Below are 15,956 nucleotides of genomic sequence, written 5' to 3'. Positions count from 1 at the left end.
AGGGGAGCAGGAGCAAGGGGCGGCAGACAAGCTCGCAGATGACATCACCCGCCGGCTGCTGACTCGGGCACAGCCACACTCGCCCTTTCCATTAGACTTTCTCACGCGCGTCAGCTGCTCGCTCTCTCCCCCATACCCCCGCATCCTCCCCGGCCTTTTACGAACATCGCCAACGGTACGCGCATCGAACCAACACAGAATGAGCACGGGGAAGGTCGCGATAGTCACAGGCGCGTCCTCTGGTATGTCGAGAACGCGGTGCGGCAGGGCCCGGCAGGCACGGCGCATTCATTCTGTGCTGCAGGCGTGGGCAGGGCGTCCGCGATCGCCCTCGCCCAGGCGGGCTGGTCCGTCGCGCTCCTCGCACGGCGCGCTGATATGCTGGAGGAAACGAAGGCGCTCTGTGTGGATCCCGCCAAGGTTCTCCTGGTCGAAGGCGACGTCGCGCGTGAAGAGGACGTGAAGCGCCTCTTCCAGGCGACGATCGATGCGTTCGGTGAGCGTCCGCGCTCCTTCCCTCCTTCCTGGATAATTCGATGTGGAAACCTCGGGTACCGCTTTCAACCCCTCTGCTAGTTTGGAAACCCGGTTTTCTGCGGCCTGCGCCGGGGAGCCTCCGGGTTTTGTGCAAGAATACGGGCATGCCACACCATGTTCGAATCATCTCAATCGCGGCCGTGTGTTACGGCGCTGGCTTTTGACGATGTGTGTGCGCACACCTGACAAGTCGGTAGGAGGTGAATGCGTATAATTCCAGATACATCGCTGGGAGTAGGCAAATCTTTGAGTTTCCGTTTCATTGACATAGTTCGCGCGGCGCGCCAGGCTGAGTGTCAACCCCGCGCGCGGCGCGAACTGTTAAGACAGCTTCTCAAATATTCACGGAGTTAGCTCGTGAAGCGCAGATATTCTGGACTCTCCCAACGGCGCATTGCGCGTGCCTTTCGTAGGACGGCGGGCTCGCGCGAAGCGATCCGCGCGGCCGTTTCCCGACCGCGTTGGAAACCTTCGGGCAGGGGATTCTACGTATATACTTTGGAACCCGATTTATTGTGCGTACCCCGGGTTTCCAAATAAAATTATCCTTCCTCCTCGCCCTAGCGCGCGCTGACGACCGCCTTCGCGAAAAATGGCAGGGCGTCTGGACATGCTCTTCAACGTTCGTTCGCACCTTATCGTCTTCCTAGAGCGCGTATCGGACTCACTAGTGCATTCCAGAACGCCGGCCGGGGCCACGCGCAGGTGCCCATCGAAGAGCTCTCCCTGGACGCGTTCCAGCAGGTCATCAACGTGAACCTGATCGGAACCTTCCTCTGCACGCGCGAGGCCGTCAGGATCTTCAAATCCCAGACCCCTCAGGGAGGTGCGTCCATTGCCTCGTTTATACCGAGTATATACCGGCCGAACCCGGTTTGAGTTGCGGCGGCTGTACGGGGACGCGGGGAAGCTGGCAAAATGCTCCTGGAATCTGCCGACGGAGAGCGCGCGTGTGGCTGACGCTTGTTGTCTGAACGCTAACTGCTATACGGCGCTGGGGACGGCGTTTTGCCCGTTTCAATGGCGCGCGCGAAGTTTGGCGCGATGCACGCCCATAATGAGGCCGACTACAGAGTGTGACGCTTCCGGGCATTCAGCCAACTCCCGCCGGGGCGTCCCTCTGAATCTTACCGATATCTCCGCCGCAGCCATTGCATGCTCTCGTTCAATTCGAGCTCACATTCGCCTTTCTTGCAGGGCGTATCATCAACAACGGCTCGATCTCGGCGTACACGCCCCGGCCCTTCTCCTACGCTTACACTGCGAGCAAGCACGCCGTGCTCGGGCTCACGAAGACGACGCTCCTCGATGGCCGCGCGCACAACATCACCTGCACCCAGGTCGACATAGGCACGGCCGTCTCTTCTATATCACATGCTAGACGGGAAAACTGAACGGCGTATGCTAGGTGGCGCGCAGACGGTGATGTCCCCCCCAGAGCGGGGCACGCTGCAGCCCGACGGGAGCTACTCCCGCGAAGCGACGTTCGACGCGAAGCACGTCGGCGAGAGCATCGTGCACGTCGCGAACCTCCCGCTCGACGTCACCGTGCTGACGTTCAATATCATGTGAGCGCCAGTTCTTCGGGCTCCTGCGTCCTATGCGGCGGCGTCTGGGCTGCGGATCGTTTGCTGAACGTCATTGGTTTTATCGCGCAGGGCGACGGGGATGCCGTTCGTTGGGCGGGGCTGAGCGTGGCCGCCGTGGCACGGGCCATCACACAAGCTTCGTATAGAGTCGGCTGTGGGACCATCGAGGTTCTCAGGACGGCGTGCGACGTAGGTGCCGAGTAGAAAGCTAAAGCGAAGGACGATCGCGATGTATACGTACGTTTGCCGTTGCCATACAGGTGTATCGAGATAGTGCTCCACAAGCACCTGATGTCCTCCTTGGCGGAGTTCGCGCTGCCGTAGTGCTGCTCCAGAGCAGAAGGTACATACGCACTCCCACGATGACGGAGTGCACACAAGCTGCTTTTCAGGCTTCTAAAATGCTATTCAGGTTCTAATTTCATCACGTTGATACTATCATGGTACATACGCAGATGCACACATGCGCTGCTCTTCGGCGAAAGCCCCAGTTTGACATATTGTGGTCGAAGACAACCTACTAGTAAGTACACGCGACGCCATTACATACATATTCCCAAAACTGATGGAGTTTACACAACTTGTCGCTCTTCAAGTCTTTGATATGACATTTGCTCTTTATATATATGCACTGCTCTCAGAAAGCCCAGCTTGTCACAAGTATCGTGGTCGAAGACAACATACACGCGGCGTTAAGTACATGCAGCACACTAATTCAGTACGGATACACATGCCCGGTCGCTATTTCGTTCCCAGCCACGCCCCACCCCACAGCTTCAACGGCAACGCGAAAACTTGAACATACGTTTGACCCCACCACCGTCCACTACACCTCCGTTTTGGCGGCAGCAAGGATGCGTTCACATGCCCGTCCGGCGACGGTAGTACGCAGCCTGCACGCTCAAAGACCGCACGCACCGCGACCCGTCCGCCGAGACCGAGAAGCCCTGCTCGCACCGTCCTGCACACAAGTTCCCGTCAGCACACTGGCTCTCCCTACCCCCTCTCCTCCCCCACATTGACAACGACATCGTGAGGGAAAGCGACTCACCGATGACACACGCGCCCGCACTGCATGTCACGCTATCCACATGCGGGATCGCACTACAGTCCCTTCCACCCCCTGCGCTGCGCTCCCCGTTCGCGGGCGCGTCGTCCGCCACGCACCCGCCGCAGCTCTCCAGGTCGCTCCGCACGTCCACGCACTCGTGGCCCCGCACGTACCCCGCCCCGCCCGCGCGCACGCCGTAGATGGGGCAGCTCTGGTGCCCGCGCGCGCACTCGCGCGGTAGGGCGCGCGGTGCGCGCTTGTATCCGGAGGGGAAGGAGCCGCCCGTGTTCGCTGTAAAGGAATGTGTGAGATACGATTAGGGATGAGCGAGAGAGGGGGGAGGAGGGGACGGGAGGGAAGGGAGGGGGCTTACGACAGGTCTTGCCGGAGGCGGTACAGGTGGTCAGGCCGCCGCCGCTGGTGTTGGCGCACTGGTCCTTGGAGGTCGAGCCTGCGGGCGAGAAGGCGCCGCGGACGGGGCAGTCGAAGCAGTGGTCTTGAGAAGTTTGATCCTAAACGAAGAGGATCAGCCTTTATCCGGGTCCCGTCTATCACCATTTTTGAACGCATACGTTATAGAATCCAGAACAACTACGATGCTGCGTTAGCGCGGGTCGAACAGGCCACAGAACATCAACACCCACCACGTGCAGCACGCCGTCGCGCCCTCAAAGTTTACGAACGTGCCCTTCGGGCACTCGAGGCACTGCTGGCCCGTGCCCGTGGTGGGCGCATAGTGTCCCGTCGGGCACAGCTGCGGCTTCGTCTGGCCCTGCCCGTTGCAGTACGAGCCCGCGGGGCAGGCCGTGCACTTCTCAGCACCCCCAGTGCTGAACGTTCCCTGCTGGCAGATCGACTGAAAGGTTGCGCCGGACCCAGAGGCGAACCAGCCCGCCTGCGCGGTGCGGCACGACGTCTGGCCCGCATCTAGACGATGGAGTGAGCATAGCAGTCAGGGGAGGGGGATATGGAGACGACTTACCAGGCTGGAAGGTGCCCGGCTTGCATTGCGTGCAGGGCGCCTTGCCGCTCGTCGAGAACGAGCCCGCGGGGCAGGAGCCGGAGGTGGCCGCAATAAGCACGGAGGTCGAGACCAGGACCAGGCACACACGAGTAAGCTGAGAGAACATGGCTACTAGCACCGACAGACGAACAATGAGAAAAGCTCAACGGGGGGAGGGAGCGGGGGAAACGGCCTCCTCCGCTCGTCCAGATATATGTCGCAGGGTATAAGGTTGACCGCCGCAGGAAGTTTGCAGCCCTCGAAAAACCGCACTGGGGCCAGGGCCATATGTCTCGCCCCTCGCCCCGGCGGTCCGTGTGCTTTTCCGTGCACGGTATGCCTCGGCCGGAGGGGGAGGGAAACAAAGCGGACAAGGAGCCCTGCCCTCCGTGCGCCTCGCCCGCGCCCGGCGGTCTCTGCAAAACAATACGTTTTTGCCCATCCACTCCCATCGAGGAGACCTGCCTATTCGGGTGCGGGGAAACTCGATCGCCCCCGATCGGGCTTGTTTGAGGCGCTATTTGGCGGTATTTGCGCGCGTCGCCGCGGCAGTGGAGACAGTGGAGCCGTCGACGATCCCGCGTTCCTGGCACGGCGCGGACGGAGAGAGGGACGGACTGCGGCAAGGGTAGGCGTTAGACACCATCGCAGCGCGTTCGAGGACGCAGGAAGAGGCAGAAAGGCGCACAAGGGGCGGTAGGGCCTCCCTAGGTGCGCGCCGCGCGGCGAGGCCGCATGGTCGAAGCGGCCTGGGCTGCCTTGCAACAGACACATGAGCAGCTTCAGTGTTGATGTCGGAGTGGAAGAGAGCGTTTGGAGGGCGTGGGGAGACTAGGCGGGCGTCCGAGATGCCTGTCTGCCCGCGAAGGACGAGCGTCGATCAAGTTTACGAACAAGACGCGGTCAGCGTGCGGGCGCCGCTGCTGCACCGATCATTCAGTTATGAAGGGCTATCATGGACGCGTGTGATAGCTTACCGACGGAGAGTGCAGATGGTACGGCATGCCGAGGGGTGTTTGACGACGGCGTCCTGGGTAGTGCGTGGACGAGGGGAAGTCCTGGGGGCAGAGCGGCTTATGGACGTCTCTCTAGACAACTGAGATTCTCGACCGCATCGAACTGTATGCACTGACTGCGATCACTGCCGTCACTGCAGAGACTTAGCACAGGCACACGAAGGTGTTAAATCCGCATAATCGGAGAGGACGTACGTACCACGAGCTGATGTCTATTTGTATGGGCTGGTGCGCCGGGTGACGTAGCGCTACCCATGCGTACCTCGCTCATCGGCTGCGAAATCTCTGGTGCTGGGGGCGCTACGCAGGCTACCAGCGACGACAGCTTAGTCGATTTCCGCCTGTTAGAAATGGCGGGGGTGCGAGCCTACGAGTACATTCAAGTGTGCCGTTGAGATATAGCCAAGAAAGAAGAGGCGCCGAGCTGACAAATGTACTGGTTACATGTCCGCCGTCAAAATTATACACATTTGCGTGCTTCAAATTTTCTACACTGGTGGGCAAGGGCAGTGTGGAGATTCAACTTGAATGTGATGTTCAGTGATGACGAGGAGGCATACACACCAACGTTCCCTGCAAATCTTAGTAACGGTAGATCAGCATCGCAGTACGCCGCGCTCGTGTAGCATGGGGAAATGGTCGCGGACGAGTTGCTGCCATACTGCTCGCTCTTTTCCAGCCCGCGCCCGCCCACCGCGCAAGGTTCGGCCTGGAAGGGGGAGCACAACGCGCTCCAGCGCATCGTCAGTCGGCCTACAGAGAGCGTCCTCCAGCCTGGAGCTGAATGAAGGCAGAGCCGCTGCGGCCTGTCTGACGGAAGACACGGTATTTGGGTCGAGGTCGATGACGAGTGTGCGGAGGTGTCTTGTAGGGCCGAGTCGTCCGGTGAATAGGAAGGGAATGTTGGATACCGCGTGGTATTGGCAGTCCAAGTCGAGATGGATGGTGTGGAGGGCGGTCATGGCGAACTTGTCCTCCGGGGGACTCTTTGTCGCTAAGACGACGCGGAGATCAATCAGCTTGGGATGCATAGGAGCATATTTTCACCTACCTTGTGATAAGCTACCACAGAGCAGCTGCAGGGCGCCTTCGTCGAGCGTGAGCTTCTCGAGCGAGGACATTGACGCGTGGAGTGCAGTGACGATGCCGCCTGCCCATGCATTACGCTCCAGAGCTGGCTAGTATGACACACATATAATGAGCACAATGTGGTAGTGCAAAGATGGAAGCTCACCAAGTCAAGTAGCCAATCCGACATGTCGAGCTCCAGCTCCACGAGAGCAAGCGAGTGGGGTAGCGACAGCCACTCGGGCTGCCACTCATGGACGCTCCAAGCGACTCGTGTGCATCTCAGAACACGAAGTAAACGAAGGGCCTGTAGCATGGCGATGAAGTCTCTCGACGAGCGGAAGATGACCGACGCTAGCTCCAACACGACGATCGTGTGGGTGGGCAGGGAATCGAGGTTGCGTCGCCACGGAATAGCCTGAAACGGGTTCGCGTCGAAGTCGAAAGACGTGGGGATGACATGGGTCCTCAATGTTCGCAACGCAGGCAGGAACCGGACGATTTGTCCGAGGAACGCATCGAGCAGCGTCGACTCGGGGCCGGCGTAGTAGCCTTCCCGGGAAGGCCGAAGATCCTCGAGCCCGGGCCATCGCGTACCTACTAGATCGCGCGCCTCGTCTATGGCCCGTCGAGTAGCATCGTGCCGGGTGAGTTTCGACCGGTTGTCGTGTCGCACGGCCTTGTCGACGACTATCACGGTATTCACCAAAGCAGGGAGATACGGATAGTTGGATAAAACGAGCAAAAGTTGGTTAAGGCGTGTGAAACCGCCTTTCCGAGCGAGTATGATGGTCTGAAAGAGATGTAGCTTGCTCCTCGGATGTAACTGGGTGCAAAGCAGTGTACAGCTCCGCAAAGTCTTGTACCTGGAATGGACCTGCCTCGGGGAGAGATGTGTGTCGTAAGTTGGTAAGAGGGCGGCAGCGTCGATGATTCTCTCCACCACTTCTACAGGAAGCCTGGGGCCTGGGTTCTCCATAATGGTGCTGTAGGACACACAAAATAGACGAAGGAATCTGACCCGGTGTCGTCGGAACTGGCTGGAGTTGGCGGAACAAGACAGAACAAAGATTCCTGGGACGCCACTCGCACTGACGGGTTAGCGCCCAACACAGCCACACGCTACCGCTCCGGGCCGCAACCAGCGACTCGACCACCACTGGCAGGTTTGGTTCTCCTCCATCGACTCGATCGACGATCTTCGTGCTGTCGACGTTTTCTTGCGTTCACGTACACGAATGTGTTCACAGTACTCATGGCAACGACGCTACATTTTTATGTGAAAAGCCAGAATCGAGAGCACCGGTAGCGAGTACTCCTTGACAATATTCTAGCCGCACACTTCGACGTACGAGCGTTGGCCCACTCCTCCATCGCCCCAATACAACCGCCACTCGATTAAGTTGTCGTGGGTGGTAGCTTGCGCAGCGCATCCAATACTAGGGACGTCGCCGCCGACGAGCGAGGTACGATAGAACATCGGCAGTCTTCCGGATACCTGCACGATTCGCAGTGAGCTGTCAACGCGCCACATGCCGACAAAGGGAGGGTGCACGCACGAGAGAAGGCCGTGGGTCTGCTCGTATTTGATGGCGATTGGCTTACCGCGCTCGTCGAGCGGAAGCCCGATGTCGAAGACGTGCAGCACGGAGGCGACGGCCATGAACAGGGAAGCGTGCGCCATATATCTTCCAGGGCATATTCTAACAAAAGGAAGTCCAACATATGATCAGACATCATGATTCATATGAAGTAGGTATTAGAAAATGAGCGGACCTTCTACCGAAACCAAACGCGAAAGCATCGGGGTCGCGGATGCTGGGATCCAGCTTGCCGTCCAGTATGAAGCGCTCCGGGCGGAACTCGTCTGGGTCTTTGTAGGCGTCAGGATCGTGCATCATCTCCCTGCCAGAGATCATCCTTAACATTTCAAGACGCTCTCGACAAGAAAGAGGAACCTGGACCGCACCAAGTGTTGGGGAGGATCACAGTACCGGCCGGAATAAAGTACCCATTGAGAGTGTCGTCTTCGACGGTACAATGGGGAATGCAGAGGGGTGCTTCGACGTGCCAGCGCAACGCTTCCTTAATTATCGCATGGACGTATGTGAGCGAGTCAACATCCTCGAAGTTCGGCAGGCGCGTCGGTCCGACGACAACATCCAGCTCAGCTTGCGCCTTCTTCTGTACATCTGGATAGAGGGCCATTGCGACAAAGACGGCTTGAAGCATAGCGAAGGACTGCGGAGTTAATCGGCGTCAACGCCCCATCATATCATATGCATGCCGTTGAAGCCTACAGTATCGGAAGCAGCTGCAGATCGTATAAGAGGGATTTAGAGTGTGGTCTAAGTGCCTATGAACCTATGATAGCCTCACCTTCAAAAGTGATCGTACAGACATTCTTAAGCAGATCGTCTTCATCGACCACAGCATCCAGCTCATCCTTTGCCTCCTTTCTCGCTAGCAAGTCAGCGGCAACGCACGGGTGAAGTTCTCCCCGTTCCTGCGGGTACCATGTCAACGTATTGCGTGGGAGAATTTATGGTGAACCTTACTAAAGATGCCTTCAGCTTGTCAAACGGTTCGTGCTTGAGGCGGTGGTTAGCAGCCCTTGATCGCGCGAGGACTTTCAAGAACCCAGCCCCGGGAAGCCATGCGGGTACGTGTCGTAAGAAAGGAAGTCTCTGAATGAGGAAGCCACCGTGGCTGGACAAACTAAGGGCCTCCATGGCGTCGTCGAGCAAGAGAACGTGTTCATCATCTTCGCTAGCGACGTCAATGTCATAGACCACCTTGAGCATTATCGCCGAGAAGAGGCTAGGTATATTCTTAGAAATCTATGTCTAGCGCAATAGTAGACGAGAACCCACGTTCTGATGTGATGCGTCAATCGCGAAGGTGACTCCATCAATTTACCCAGGAATTTGTGCGCCTCGGCCTTCTGTATTGGCTGATACTTGAAGATCACGCCAGGATGGAAGTGTTGCCAGAAAAGGCGGCGATGCTGCCTCCACCGTTGCCCGTACGGCATGAAGACTAAGTTGAAATCTTGTCCCGAGCTGCCAATACTCGCGTTGAGCACGGGTGGATAAGTAACAGGCCTAGTGACCGGACGCACAGCTCGAGAGCCACATCCGGGGGTCTGTCCGAAGTGTTCGCCGAACGTTTCTCGAGAAGCTCTGTCGCAAGCTGTGCGCTCCCGACGACGAGTATATGTTGGTTCAAGATCCGCAGATACACCATGTCACCTGCGGGTTATATGGTCAGAGCTGGATATTGGCAGGCGTATGTGTGGCACTCACCATATTTCGCGCGCATGTCTCGAAATCCCAACCAAGGCTTGAACGCAGGCATCTCAAACCAGTTCCCAATAAACAGCCATCCTCTGGGACCCGGTGGCAAAGGAAGACCGCAAGCTCGTGCTTTCCAACGGACGAGTGAGCGTATGTATAGACCGAAAGCCACCAGAACGATGGCGTAGGGGACGATGGTGTGCGCCATGAGGGGGAGGAGGAGAGTGGGGTTCGCTGTTGCGCGTGCACTCGTACATGTGAACCAGGATTCAAAGATATAACGGAAGTAGCCTGACCCCAAGTAAAACAACGTAACAGATTAGCTCACGATATCAGTCTGAAGACCGTCGGGAATGGTTATGTGAGAGACACGGAGCACGGCGGTCCGTCATATACTCCATGTCTCCAAAAGCGTTACCGGAAGCAGCTATGCAACGTAACAACGCCACAAGCACATCCTGTACGGGTAAGCCATCTCAGTTCGAAATATCAAGAGAGCGCACCTCCCGGAGAAGGGTCGATGCTCCGAAGGATGGAAGCAACCCGTGACCCCGATGGCGGGCGGAAGAAGATAGTCTGGGGCGTACGCTGGCTCCTCCGATGTATTGCGGATCGTATGCGGCGTTCCTTTGAGCTATATATGACGCCGCAGCGTCGACGCCTCTTCGCATCCTATGCAGGAGCTGCAAAGCTGCCTTCACCAAGTTTGGCACTTCAGATGACTTAGTTGTCAGTGTCTTATGATCACCTTCGATCGTCACGATATCGCGCAAAGTATGCTACTTCACCCAAACGAGCCCGTGACACTGTCTGGAGCAGCAAGTGTATTAGTGCAGTAGTTCTACGTACCCGAGGCGACAAATCGTCTCGTTCCGGTTACGAAGCTTCACAAGGAACTTATGCCCATTTCGTAGCCTGAAGAGGTGCACGAGTGAGCGATGGCATGCACACGACGTTAGCTACACATACCTCTCTGCCTGCTTCCTTAGCCCGAGATATTCAGTCAACGGCATCGCCCCAACAGCGTGACCTTCGCCAAGCGAGAGGGAGAAGTTGCCAGTAGTCACGTATCCGATGATACCCTCAGGTGATGGCGTAGCCTGGGCGAGCTATCGCACAGCGTCAGCTCCAACGATCTTCGCCCGTCGAAGCTGAACGGCATACCTCTGTCTCATCGGGTCCATCTCCCAGGAGCGCAAGCCCGTTCTTCTTGCTCGCCTCCGCACTAATCCATCTGCGCGCCTCCTCGTCCTCCACGCAGTAGATAATTGCGAGATCGTCTGGGCAGCCTCGTCCACTGGGGAAGATCGCGACTTGCACGAGAGCCGCTTGCAAGAGGTCCTCTGCACGTACGCTCGTATGAAGTGGGTCTAGTTTGCGTTTTGCGCGCACTTGATTGACGTGCATGAGTAGACCCGCGGCAGGGCTGAGCATGGCAGAAACGTCTGCAATAATTGTGGCGACGTCCGATCCACGAAGGAGCCATGCATGCACCTTCTGTTCCACCACGGCCGCGGCGGTTATGTGCACAGGCGCAGGCACGGATGCAGCGGGGTCCGTATCGGTCATTTCAACCTCCCTTTGTGTATTCAGTAGATCTTCGCCACTGGCAGCATCAGGTTTCTCGAGCCCAAGCACGACGTTCCAGTCCGGCTTCCAGGGGCTCCGCGTGCCCAACTTCTCGTAATTCGGCCGCTTCGCAGGCGGCTTGCGCTCCCACGTCTCGCGATCTTCCTCCGCCCTGCCCTCGGCATACTCCTCGTACGCGTCGGTGGCCGGGAAGTCGCGCGGGAAGTACGCGGATCCCGCTTCGAAGGCCTGTGTCTGGCGCTCGCGCTGGCCCCCAACGCGCGTGCCGGTGTACGTGAGCGACGAGAAGAAGGGCATGCCCCAACCTTGTGGGACGATGAGCGTCCAGCCGTGTAATGCGTTGGTGGTGCTCGAGCGGGGGTTGGAGGCAGTGGCGGATTGGGCGAAGGCGTTGTTCTCGACAGAGCGCTGAATGAGGAGGACGGGAATGCGGTCGTCTTTGCGCTCTGATTTGAGCGGGGTTCCAGGAACGAGATTCTGCTGAGATATTAGAATATCGTGAAACCGACTGAACTGCAGGTCGTACGTTTGATCGACGCTGGTCGATGTCTCTTTTCTTGTACTTGGGGGTGCGAAGCGCAATCCTTGTCTTCTCATCCCAAATCTGACTTTGAGCGAGTGCCGTGGAAGGGAAGACAGTCGAGGAGGGAGAGAGCGTCGTGCTACTCTCCAGGTCGACCTTCACATTCTTTGGGGGAAAGCTGCCGCGTTGAAATTCAGGATAGCGTTCAACTGATGTGCTCCCAAAAACCGACCTTAATCGTGGATCGTGCACCATAAATCCAATCACCATGCCTCTTGGAACAGACCCCGCAGATTGTATTTTGCTCAGTGAAGCCCAAAACTGCAGCCGATCCCTGAGTCGACGATGACATACACCCACGCATAACACATACCTTCTTAGAGTCCTCCCGATTGTCGTCTACCGGTTTCAGCGCACCCTTCAGAACCTGACTCGCCTTCGGTCCCATGATCTCGAAGACATTGAACTGCTCGCGCAAGTCCGCTATCTCGACCTCGACTGTGCGCCCAGTCTGTTTAACTGTATCAATAGCGAAGGACGCAGCATGGCGCAGAGCTCGGTGTGCTTCGGCAGTAGCAGCAGGGTGAACACGTATCCAGACTGTCCTGATTTTGTGCTCTGGATCGCTTGACGTGGTCGCGGTTGCCTTCTCTTTGCCCTTGCCCTTGCTTGTGCTCCCATCATCACCAGAAGTCTGAGCTTTCGAGGCGCTGGAAGTCACGGCCTCGGCATGCCACAAGATGGTTGCGGGTGTGAGGAGTTGGTCAGGGTAAGTGTTATAGCCATAGATGTGTGTCTCTATAGCTCGCGCGCCAGTCAAAAACCTAAAGACCGTCTCACGTCAAGATGGCAAGGTAAATCGTGGTTTCTCGGTGTAACCTTACCGTTTGGCTCCAGGGCTCGGCCCCTGACAATCGCAGCAGCTGTCCAGAATAGCTCGTAGGATGTCTTCGGGACCTACGATCTCGATCGTAGCTTGATAAGATGCATCGTGAAGGATTGAACCGTGCACCGAAGCTCGATGCGATGGACGAAAAGACTTCTCGGTTGGTGTGGTAGCCTGAAGATCAGGTTCAGCAATTCGTCGACATGGTGCATGGTGCCGATTCTCACCAACCGGTAACCCCACATGTTGTCCATGTGCATTCGCTTAGCATGCCATAGATGAGTCTCAAGCCATGTCTTGTCCTCTATAGACGCGCTTAATGCAAAACTCGTCGCTGAGGAGAGGTACGACCTACTTTGTCTAGCTAGCAGCTTGCCAGTTCTGTTGGGCTGGTTTCTTTTGCTCTTCTTGGGCATACTGCGACCTAATGCCTTGCGACGTGCTGGATCCATCTTTCTCGAATACATGAGAAACTTACATATGAAGATCATACGGCCGGGATTACCTCTGCGCGAGCTTTGTCACGAAGCCGCAATGGTACGCGCCGTACATCATGGCTAGCAGCCCTGCGACGGAGATGACGGGGCAATTGCTGCCAAGCCCTTTGCGTGGAGGCCGACCTGCACCAAGTTATAGCAAGCAGCACTTCTGGACGAAGAGACCACCGTACCGAGCATTCTGCATGGCCTCATGCATTGCGTTGATCTCAAACGCTCTTGACTGCACACGTGTCTATGAGAAGGAGCACAGACGAGGCTACTAAACACGTACTTCTGCGAACCGTTCCACGTCCAGCGCCCCGGGCAGACCTTTCATACCTACACATGCGTGTTGTATACCTCGCCGCAGGTGCGCCATAAAGAGTACAACTTACTGTCAAAGCGCACCGACTTCGACGGGCCAGTTTTGGCATTCTCACCAGTGGCTGACGGCCCCGCCGTGGGTTGTACCGCGATCGTACGCGCCGCGGCGGTCTTCTGTTTCTTGCGCTCGCGTCCAGAGACATCTTCGGGCTGACGAGTGTCGCTAGCCCGCTTTGGGGCCATCGCAAGCACCTTATGAGAGTATCAGAACGCCAGGCAGAGCAGTGTTGTGCGGAAAAGCAGGTGGTGGCTCGAATGCAAGACCCGATTTCCATCTGCGGAACATCGCGCCACGCGCCGGAGGTCGCGTTGTGGCTGCACACGGGCGCGTCCGCCGCTCACCAACAGCCACCACCATGGCCTCTCTCGCTGCTCGCGCCCTCCCTCTCGCCCGGACACAATCAGCTCGCGTTCAAACCCGTCTGCTCTCCACCACGCGGGTAGTGCGCCAGGAGGCGACCCCCAATTTGGGCTCTGTTCCCCCAGCGAAGAAGCCCGTCGGTGCATTCCGGGGAGGGTGTGTATGCTCTGTCGCGCTTGATATCGACGAATGCTGACGCGCTCTGGTGCAGTATCGTCGGGTTCTTGTTTGGCTTTTCTCTTGCTTCGTCGCTTGCGGCATACCACTTGCTAGAGGAGTACAAGTTGGCGTCCGCAGCGCTGCAGGCTAGCGTAGAAGAGCTGCAAACGAGCACACAGAAGGTGCGTTTCGCCTGCATACCGGCGTATTCAATCTACGTTAACGAATTTGTGGTAGGTCTCCGCACACGTTCGACGCATCGAAGCGGTCGAGAAGGACTTGAAGGCTCTGAGCGAGTCCTCGGCGACGAAGGAGGACATCTCGCGTGTACGCGCTGAAATGAAGAAGTTGTATGATGGCTTGCACGTCGGTACGTTATCATCCCTAGCAAGAAACCGCGAACATATCTTCTAAGACCAGCCTAGAATTCCTCGACCTGCGGGCGCATGTCTGGGGCATCCGTGCGTATCTTCGTGGTTCTCAGTTAAGCGCATCACTCACATACGACTTGCGACTACAGAGGAGGATGTGCATGCGTTGTCCAAGAAGAACGGCACCACCGTGCGCATCGTGTAAAACCGCGGAATGTCTATTTGCACAGATATATCCATACATTCCCAAACCGTTGCCATGCTCTAGTCTCTTGTGTGCGACGCCATCGCGTCGTCAGGCGTGTTGTACCCTCAAGCCTCAAGACATCGTATACCCGATACGTCCTAGTGATGAGCCTCCAATGAAAACTGCTGACATTTGAAGGTCACAATAGGAAGGTACGTCTCTCCTAAAACGCGAGCCCCGCCCTCCTGGTGCCTGCAAGGTCCGTGGTTCTATGTGCTCCCCATTACAAAAAGTCAGCATCGTGTTCATTACGCCTCGCGCCCTTATACACTTACTGAGTGTATCCATGTCTCGATCCTCCCATAGAATGCTGAAATTCGCGAGGTCATCATAACGCCAAAATGGAGCCGCAGCTCTGGACGCGCAACCTTGGCACACTGAACTACAATCGTGTGCACGACATGCGATGTTGTTCAGCCAGCAAGGACTGAAAAATCCACCGTTGAGGCTGCTATTCCCCCTAATCAGGCCTCCACGCTGCCATATACGGTACATGCTGGTATATACCGCATGCCCGATGCACAGGTGCGCCCGATATGAGAGACCCAAACATGAGTTATCACTTTCATGGTGGGGCGCTCCCCCATCCTTGGCACCCTGAGTTCGAGTTCGTGGTAAGTCATCTCAAGGTGTCGCTGAGTGTAGACCGACTCTGATTCGTATGGTCACTTTCGTAGCTCGGCTCAAACCGTGTGCTGCGAGGACAACTCTTACGGTACGTCGTTGCTTGCTGTAAATGGCGTGTATTCTTCTCGGGTGCACTGACTCAGGTTCGCAAGGTTGACAGACAATCGCAGGCGTTGATGGCGCTTTCTTTTGCAGAGGTCACGCGGATCAATCATAGCAGTAGCACATACCGTTGCCCGCATCTTCCACAAGTGCTCATTGTAGGTTGACTTGGTCGACCGTATGATTCTATGGCTGAAGTCTGCATAGACCGCAACTTGCAAGACCGCATAGAGGTCGGAGAAGGCCTTTGCATTGATATTTTAACATAGCGACACACCCACGCGTCATTGCGAACGGAACGTGAATTGATGGGGCATCTCTCGGGCCTCGGGCCTCTAGATTTGCGATGTTCGGGGCGGCATCTCCAGGATATGATCCATGCACCGACGTCGATCATACCCATGTGTCCGCATGCGTAAAGCGGCGTGGTATGCTCTAATTCAAAATATACGTACCCGGTCATGACACAAGCTTTGACAGAGATCCTCTGGCGCCCTCAAAGCCTCCTGCCGCCTGCGACAGATGCACACAGCCAGGTTGCGATCTTCGCGGCAAGGTCCCCGACGCGTGCCTGCGAGGTTGTTCCTGCGCGGCAGCGGACCGCTCTGGGCCGGCGGTAGCACCATGGTGTTTTTCCGAAAAAGGCAGGAGACCTGCCGAGTTTGAT

General features: G+C 57.0%; 6 protein-coding genes across 6 annotated transcripts; 2 read left to right on the top strand and 4 right to left on the bottom strand.

The window, feature by feature from the left end:
• Positions 1-143: 143 nt before the first annotated feature.
• Positions 144-2,420, top strand: TRAVEDRAFT_28675 (short-chain dehydrogenase/reductase SDR). The gene is made up of 7 exons (XM_008039053.1): positions 144-242; positions 305-496; positions 1,137-1,159; positions 1,219-1,363; positions 1,735-1,887; positions 1,946-2,105; positions 2,196-2,420. Exons 1-7 carry the CDS (start codon positions 200-202, stop codon positions 2,227-2,229), a joined length of 750 nt encoding a protein of 249 aa, XP_008037244.1. The 5' UTR covers positions 144-199; the 3' UTR covers positions 2,230-2,420.
• Positions 2,421-2,754: 334 nt separating this feature from the next.
• On the bottom strand, positions 2,755-4,373 carry TRAVEDRAFT_147597 (uncharacterized protein). Its single transcript, XM_008039663.1, has 6 exons — positions 4,160-4,373; positions 3,822-4,104; positions 3,750-3,768; positions 3,551-3,689; positions 3,178-3,468; positions 2,755-3,087 (listed from the first exon to the last, which is right to left on the bottom strand). The coding sequence occupies exons 1-6, from the start codon at positions 4,305-4,307 to the stop codon at positions 2,987-2,989; spliced, it is 981 nt and encodes a 326-aa protein (XP_008037854.1). The 5' UTR covers positions 4,308-4,373; the 3' UTR covers positions 2,755-2,986.
• A 3,289-nt stretch (positions 4,374-7,662) lies between these two features.
• On the bottom strand, positions 7,663-9,298 carry TRAVEDRAFT_122904 (cytochrome P450; the record flags this gene model as incomplete). The annotated part of the gene is made up of 8 exons (XM_008039662.1): positions 7,663-7,762; positions 7,824-7,967; positions 8,041-8,184; positions 8,234-8,505; positions 8,565-8,578; positions 8,644-8,770; positions 8,823-9,084; positions 9,138-9,298. The coding sequence occupies 8 exons, from the start codon at positions 9,296-9,298 to the stop codon at positions 7,663-7,665; spliced, it is 1,224 nt and encodes a 407-aa protein (XP_008037853.1).
• An 86-nt stretch (positions 9,299-9,384) lies between these two features.
• TRAVEDRAFT_87955 (uncharacterized protein) lies at positions 9,385-9,666 on the bottom strand (the record flags this gene model as incomplete). Its single annotated transcript, XM_008039661.1, has 2 exons — positions 9,385-9,515; positions 9,570-9,666. Coding segments are annotated over 2 exons (228 nt in total), but the record flags the coding sequence as incomplete, so codon positions are not given.
• A 709-nt stretch (positions 9,667-10,375) lies between these two features.
• On the bottom strand, positions 10,376-13,614 carry TRAVEDRAFT_147594 (POP1-domain-containing protein). Its single transcript, XM_008039660.1, has 13 exons — positions 13,434-13,614; positions 13,331-13,377; positions 13,230-13,279; positions 13,065-13,179; positions 12,915-13,011; positions 12,787-12,863; positions 12,558-12,733; positions 12,047-12,497; positions 11,906-11,994; positions 11,677-11,851; positions 10,725-11,627; positions 10,530-10,669; positions 10,376-10,475 (listed from the first exon to the last, which is right to left on the bottom strand). The coding sequence occupies exons 1-13, from the start codon at positions 13,603-13,605 to the stop codon at positions 10,388-10,390; spliced, it is 2,580 nt and encodes an 859-aa protein (XP_008037851.1). The 5' UTR covers positions 13,606-13,614; the 3' UTR covers positions 10,376-10,387.
• A 155-nt stretch (positions 13,615-13,769) lies between these two features.
• Positions 13,770-14,574, top strand: TRAVEDRAFT_147591 (uncharacterized protein). The gene is made up of 5 exons (XM_008039659.1): positions 13,770-13,939; positions 13,995-14,124; positions 14,180-14,312; positions 14,368-14,403; positions 14,463-14,574. The coding sequence occupies exons 1-5, from the start codon at positions 13,779-13,781 to the stop codon at positions 14,516-14,518; spliced, it is 516 nt and encodes a 171-aa protein (XP_008037850.1). The 5' UTR covers positions 13,770-13,778; the 3' UTR covers positions 14,519-14,574.
• The last annotated feature ends 1,382 nt before the right edge of the window (positions 14,575-15,956 follow it).

Source organism: Trametes versicolor (genome assembly GCF_000271585.1).
Source record: "Trametes versicolor FP-101664 SS1 unplaced genomic scaffold TRAVEscaffold_5, whole genome shotgun sequence".
Classification (NCBI taxonomy): domain Eukaryota; kingdom Fungi; phylum Basidiomycota; class Agaricomycetes; order Polyporales; family Polyporaceae; genus Trametes; species Trametes versicolor.
This window is presented reverse-complemented; position numbering and strand designations above follow the sequence as displayed.

What these genes read in the sequence shown, in the direction of transcription:
- TRAVEDRAFT_28675 (XM_008039053.1), top strand. Translation starts at nt 200, where the DNA reads ATGAGCACGGGGAAGGTCGCGATAGTCACAGGCGCGTCCTCTG. An exon ending in AGTCACAGGCGCGTCCTCTG is followed by an intron (nt 243 to 304) that starts GTATGTCGAGAA and finishes TCTGTGCTGCAG; the next exon opens with GCGTGGGCAGGGCGTCCGCG. An exon ending in GTGCTGACGTTCAATATCAT is followed by an intron (nt 2,106 to 2,195) that starts GTGAGCGCCAGT and finishes TTTATCGCGCAG; the next exon opens with GGCGACGGGGATGCCGTTCG.
- TRAVEDRAFT_147597 (XM_008039663.1), bottom strand. Translation starts at nt 4,307, where the DNA reads ATGTTCTCTCAGCTTACTCGTGTGTGCCTGGTCCTGGTCTCGACCTCC. An exon ending in GCCGGGCACCTTCCAGCCTG is followed by an intron (nt 4,105 to 4,159) that starts GTAAGTCGTCTC and finishes TCCATCGTCTAG; the next exon opens with ATGCGGGCCAGACGTCGTGC. An exon ending in CGCCTCCGGCAAGACCTGTC is followed by an intron (nt 3,469 to 3,550) that starts GTAAGCCCCCTC and finishes ATTCCTTTACAG; the next exon opens with CGAACACGGGCGGCTCCTTC.
- TRAVEDRAFT_147594 (XM_008039660.1), bottom strand. Translation starts at nt 13,605, where the DNA reads ATGGCCCCAAAGCGGGCTAGCGACACTCGTCAGCCCGAAGATGTCTCT. An exon ending in TCGACCAGCGTCGATCAAAC is followed by an intron (nt 11,628 to 11,676) that starts GTACGACCTGCA and finishes ATATCTCAGCAG; the next exon opens with AATCTCGTTCCTGGAACCCC. An exon ending in ATGGACCCGATGAGACAGAG is followed by an intron (nt 10,670 to 10,724) that starts GTATGCCGTTCA and finishes GCTGTGCGATAG; the next exon opens with CTCGCCCAGGCTACGCCATC.
- TRAVEDRAFT_147591 (XM_008039659.1), top strand. Translation starts at nt 13,779, where the DNA reads ATGGCCTCTCTCGCTGCTCGCGCCCTCCCTCTCGCCCGGACACAATCA. An exon ending in GTCGGTGCATTCCGGGGAGG is followed by an intron (nt 13,940 to 13,994) that starts GTGTGTATGCTC and finishes GCTCTGGTGCAG; the next exon opens with TATCGTCGGGTTCTTGTTTG. An exon ending in GTATGATGGCTTGCACGTCG is followed by an intron (nt 14,313 to 14,367) that starts GTACGTTATCAT and finishes AGACCAGCCTAG; the next exon opens with AATTCCTCGACCTGCGGGCG.